The sequence below is a fragment of the Daucus carota genome, chromosome 3 (genome assembly GCF_001625215.2).
Source record: "Daucus carota subsp. sativus chromosome 3, DH1 v3.0, whole genome shotgun sequence".
In the NCBI taxonomy this organism is placed as follows: domain Eukaryota; kingdom Viridiplantae; phylum Streptophyta; class Magnoliopsida; order Apiales; family Apiaceae; genus Daucus; species Daucus carota.
The window spans coordinates 61,541,346-61,547,308 of record NC_030383.2 but is presented as its reverse complement, the minus strand read 5'-3'; the positions used below and the strand labels follow the sequence as shown (position 1 = coordinate 61,547,308).

Genomic DNA, 5,963 nt, shown 5'->3' with positions numbered 1-5,963 from the left:
TGTGTGCAAAAAGGTTCTTGTGTTTTGTAAAAATGTGCGACGAGGTTGTAAATATTTAATGTTAAATTTGTTGTCAAGATATGTAATTGCATCATGCATGACCAAATGTTGAAATTCTTTGGTGTTTCGTGTTTTTTGTAATTTATGGTTTTAATATTTACTAATATTTTTTGAATTCTTATATAATTTTTTTGAAACTAATTCTTATATAATTTATTCTAATATATAAAAGTTGTTGAAATTTATTTATATTTTGATATAATTACAATATAAAAGATTCTCTTGTTTTTTATTCGATGTTTTGATTTTGATACAAGATATATCCAATGTCCATAACTTCTGTTGTTAAGATCTCCAATTTATTTAAAAATTTGTGATTGATCTTCAAAATATCTTTTTTCAATTTCTCGATTATACTCCAATTTGACTAGAAATTTTCAATTTGTCAAAAGAAATTCTGACAAATCCTGAATTAATGATGCAACCGATTAGTTTCGATTTTTATTTTTTATAACAATGCGCTAAAATTTATAATCTCTTTATTTGATTAGTTTATGAATTCTTTTTTGAGAAGAAAGTCAATTTTCCTATATTTCGTGAATCCAATTTTCATATAATATATTTGGAGTTATTTTATAAATTATTCTTTATCCAACTTGATTTAGGTGCTATTGAGGTTTCATTCTTCTTTTATTTTTTTAGACAATTTAATAGATTTTATCAGTCTTTTTAAACATAAATTGAAAAAACAATCATCAAAATGTCTAATTTATTTTCGATCCCAATACTCAACAGACAGATGATTATGTCCAATATTGTCATCGGATAATATATTCAATTTCCTGACAAAATTAAATAACCACCCATCACATCACACGAGTCATGAACGAACAAATGCAAATAAATATCAAAACCAAATTTTAGAAATTTCGAAACTTTACAACAAAAACAAGTCCAAATTTTCATATCAAACGTTGTGAAGTACTAAATATATCCCAATAAAAAAGGGGGAAAAAATAATTTTCATTATTTTATATTCAGCAAAAATTAAAATAACAATAAGCTTATGTAAGGTTCATCAAACTAATTTGATATGCATTATATCCATTTTCTTATATAACCTCACCAATAAAATAATAAACTTTCATAATTTAGACAAATATTTCAATTTTTGTATACTCAACTTATGGGTTAAGTGAAAATTTATTAGGGATAACTTTAAAATACATATAATCTCAAACACATAAAACAAATCATTAATCATAATTATTATCTCACTTGTCAATCATTTATCATATATGTGATTTTACGAAAAAATATCTAAAATACAAAATACCTTATCGAAAATTTAGTTAACTTTTATCTATCAAACACAGAGAGTGTCCTTATATTCTATTCCTATATTATTTTCTTATTTTATATCTTATCATCAATTTAATAATAATAGAAAGACTTTTAATAGATTTCAAAGTGCTACTTGTAAGTATTATTTTTCAATTTTTTCTGTCTAAAAATATTAATCATAATTCTTTTATAAAGAAAAATATTATTAAAAAAATATCTCTATATTCGGATCGGAATATACTTAGATGCGTCGAAGAAGAGACAATCCAACAAGAAAAATCGCACGTCTCAAACAAAAATGAAAAATGAAAAATTGCAGAAGGACCCAAGAAAAGGGAAAAACAAACCGGGTTGTACCCAACAGATGATTTGCAGAAATCGGGTGCGATGTCTCTAGAGACTAGTGGAGAAGAAAACTGATACTTACACCTATACACACAACTATTTTCAAGAAATGAGAGAAGCTATGATCATTACATACATACTCGCAACTATCTGTATATTATCTGTCACTGTACATGCATCACAATGCTCCATGAATGGTTAGTATTGTTTTTCTTTTACCTCTTTCTTTTTTCAAGCTAAATTTGTTATATGTTGTTCTCTTGTGATATTGATCCTGGGTTTTGTTTTTTGTGTGATTGTTGATATGGGTTTTGTTTCTTTTGTGAAGAAGTCCAGTTCTTGAACCACTTCTGGGGTTTTCAAGAAAATTAGGGACTTTCTTGCTTTTGTTATAACTTATATATCTTTTTTTCAAAAGCTAAATTTATAATATGTTGTTCTTTTGCAATATTGATCATGGGTTTTGATTATTGTTTGTAAATGTTCATATGGGTTTTGTTTCTTTTGTTCAATTAGGGGACTTTCTTGCCCTTGTTAGTTTAGTTTAGTTTTTTTTTTTTTGATAGATGTGGTTTTTAAGTGGCGCATGTTTGGATAGTTTATTGTGGTTAAATGAAGAATGTAAGCTCGGGAATAGAAAAATATTTAGAGAAATTATTGTGATGGTTGGGTGGAAGATAGTACTAAATGAAAATTGCTGAGAATTAGAATTTTGGATATGCAAATGGGGTCTTGTGTTTGCTTGATTTTTCCTTGTGTTGCCTCATCATTGTGATTTCGGTTAATAGGTAATGGCTTTTGCAAATGCCGCTTTTAGAATAGTGTGGTTAAGAATATGAAATAGGATAATGTGAGTTCAGAGTCCATCCTGTGTGTATTATTTAGTGGAGATTGTGAGGTTCATTTGTCATGCAGGAATACCGTTGGTGAGAAACATTAGTGAGCTTCCACAAGATAACTATGGCAGACCTGGTTTTTTACACACTACACTTGCTGGATCACTTCTACATGGCATGAAAGAGGTATAAGTTGCCAGCTTCAATTTGTTAATATTGTTGTGTCTTACAATGTAAATTTCATTATTGGTTGTTCAAGTTACATAAAGATGCACAGTTAATGATGTTGAGTGACTGGACCAGCGAACGTCTTCTCCCCGCGTAAGTTGTATGTGATGGATACACATGACCAAGAATTTTATTGGTGCAGAAATTTCCCAAAGATCATCTAAAGCATGTTTTCTTGTATCCTCTTCTGAAAAACATTTACTCAGTAATGAGAACTGATATATGATGTAGACCATTTGCGTGATTTTTTAGTGAATAACATATTTATGTTATATATTTAATATATTTTACTTTTCACAGATTGAGGTGTGGCTTCAAACATTTGCCCCAGGAACACACACACCAATCCACAGACACTCCTGTGAAGAAGTGTTTGTTGTTTTGAGGGGAAGTGGAACACTCCATATTGCCTCCAATACACATACAAAGTTCCCCGGGGAGCCGCTCGTTTATCCCATCTTCACAAATAGCACATTTCACGTTCCTGTTAATGATGCTCACCAGGTGAACTTTATTACATATTGATGCTTTGCATTTGCAAAGTGTTTATCTACAGCATCAAATTTCATTTTCTAATGTTGATTGCATTATGCACATGTCACTATAGTTCTAAGTAATAATTTTGCTTGCTTTGTATGAGGTCATATTTGCTAGCTCATGCTGAGTTAATGCAACTAAACTAACCCGCCAGTGACCTATATAAATTGTAATAAACCCTGTATGGGGGATATTGCCCATGGTTAAATATTTTGGTTCTAGTTTAGCCAAGACAATAGGTTTAAGTGGGTGCGTCTTTCTCAAATTGACCATGGCAAATAACTAAATGTTAGTCCTGTCGTGAATGCGTGATGTGTCTGATAAGTTATGTGCTCCTTTTGTGTTGCAAGATTCTTCTATAGGAGTACTGTTTAACGAAACTAAAATAATTGAACCAGCAGAAGTGAAAGAGCAAAGAGATCATTTTTGCATGTTCCGTGAAAGTAAAATTATAGAATAGATGCTTTATATTGGAAAGACTTGGAGAATATTTTCATATTATTGGGACCTAATTTGGCCTGAGAACTGAACATAGATAAGAAGCATACATGATTTACTTTGCCCCCTAGCATCTATTATCTACTAGAAATAGTAATAAAAGCACAACATGAGACAAAAATCGAGTAAAAAACAAATATGAAGTGAAATAGAGCCAGAAAGTGAAATATTGAAGGCCAAATCTTATGGAAAAGACTGTGAAATAAACAAATCTGACGGAACTCCTGAAATTGGCTTATGATGATTAATGGGCTATACAGTGTAAATTAATAAGGAGTATAGTAGTTTATAGTGAGAGAAGGCAAAAAACTTTAATAAAGTTGTGGGAGTTGCAGATGGATCATGTTAAATTATGGATGAACTTGTATTGCGAAATTGCCTGGTGTTTGTTATTCTGATCTCTTATAACTGACACTGTCATTACAGATTTTGAACACGGGAGAACATGAGGATCTGCAAGTTTTAGTCATTATATCACGGCCTCCTGTCAAAGTGTAAGTAAACTACCTTTCACACCATCAGATCTGGGATTAATATTCTCTTCTCTGAGATAATTATGTCCGCGGGCATTCTCTATTTGATCTTTACATAAATAATATATATAAGAAGCAACAGTTGACAAGGTAAAGCTTCTAATATTATGCATGTTTGTTTATAAATTACTTGATGATGCGGTCTAGTTTGTTTATTGTAGCTGTCCATTTTACTACCTTTTTATCAATATACAGTTATGAAGAGTCTATTCCATCAATTCAATTGATTCAAAGAGCAGAATTTAATAAGATATTATGATTAACTTTCTGAATATTCAAATAAGATTATCCAGAACGAACAAAAAGTTCTTTTTACTCCATCCTTTTGTAAATAGTAATTCCATCTAAGTCGTGTACCAGCATGCATTAGTTACTAAACGAATATTAAGGACTAAACAAATGCTTTTCAGGTTCATGTATGCGGACTGGTACATGCCACACACAGCAGCACAACTGAAGTTTCCTTACTATTGGGATGAAAAATGCTACAAGAATAATGAGACTCCTGAAAATGATGAGCTTTGACTTCTGTAACTGCAGTATTTGTAATTTGTTGAAACACTAATCAAACAACCTCTAGCTAGCTGTTGGGCAGTCTCAAGCTATTGTACATTACAGACTTTGGTCTCGAATTCTTGTTTTGAAGTTGTAAGTCTGATACTATGCAAGCGTGTAAATAAAAAAGTTTGTATAAGGGTTGAAGTTTGTATTTCTCGTTCTTTTGTTTTAAGATAATGGAATGAAGTACTATTGTTGCCAGTCTACTGCCAGCTCTTCTGATTGAAGAGGCATGGAATCACATTTTTTTTTTTTTGGGCTTTCAAACAGGGAGTTGTAAGGGTGAGAACTATAGACCACACTTCATATCTATAACAAATTAACAATGTAAAAATTGACCAAAGGAAGGACAAACTACGCATAATACTAAAAGAAACTATTGTGACTTTGCTCATCTCGAACACTTTAAATATGAAATAGCAGTTCTTCCCCCTGTTGCAAGCATTTAAATTAGCAGCAATGTGTAGTATAATCTCTACCAGTTGCTTACTGTGGACTAACTATAAATTTTCATCATCAGTGCTGGAGTTTCCCCTCTCCATAGCTGCCTTCTTCCTGCGAATGAATGCGTCTGATCTTTCGTTGATGTTCTTATCTACAGTCAGAAGTCTTGGAACTACGTGTTTCTTAACTGAATGGGGCTGATCTTTTGGTACTGGTAATTTGCTCTTATCTTCCTGCTGCTGCTGCACACTACTATCTTTCTGATATTTCCCTGTAAATTCTTTGATGGTTACGATCTTTTTAGGTTCTTTCCCCTTGACCTTTATCAAAGAAATGGCCTCAAAATCTCCTCCACCCTTTGCTTCTCGGACTTCTTTTGGCCTTATAATGTCAACTCTTGAATTGTCTCCAGTTTCTCTCTGATTACTTGAACCAATATGGTGTCGAAACTCAACCAAAATTTCTGAAGAATTCACTAAGTTCGAATCTTGACCATTTCTTGCTTGATCTTTAAGAAGCATTTGATGACCATTGTCTGAATTTAGACTGTGACCCATGGTCACAGGTTTGAGGGTAGGAGAAAAGAGGGTGTTCAAAATAAAACTGTAAAGCCTATAGCAGATGCTTACTTTCCGCGAAT

The 5,963-nt window shown here is 31.8% G+C and overlaps 1 protein-coding gene across 1 annotated transcript; it reads left to right on the top strand.

Annotated features, from left to right (window-relative positions):
* Positions 1-1,596: 1,596 nt before the first annotated feature.
* Positions 1,597-5,080, top strand: LOC108211031 (auxin-binding protein T85). The gene is made up of 5 exons (XM_017382510.2): positions 1,597-1,886; positions 2,605-2,711; positions 3,054-3,257; positions 4,215-4,282; positions 4,732-5,080. Exons 1-5 carry the CDS (start codon positions 1,799-1,801, stop codon positions 4,844-4,846), a joined length of 582 nt encoding a protein of 193 aa, XP_017237999.1. The 5' UTR covers positions 1,597-1,798; the 3' UTR covers positions 4,847-5,080.
* Positions 5,081-5,963: the final 883 nt, after the last annotated feature.

Coding starts and splice junctions, on each gene's coding strand:
- LOC108211031 (XM_017382510.2), top strand. CDS start 1,799: ATGAGAGAAGCTATGATCATTACATACATACTCGCAACTATCTGTATA. Junction 1,887..2,604: donor ATCACAATGCTCCATGAATG/GTTAGTATTGTT, acceptor TTTGTCATGCAG/GAATACCGTTGGTGAGAAAC. Junction 4,283..4,731: donor TCACGGCCTCCTGTCAAAGT/GTAAGTAAACTA, acceptor AATGCTTTTCAG/GTTCATGTATGCGGACTGGT.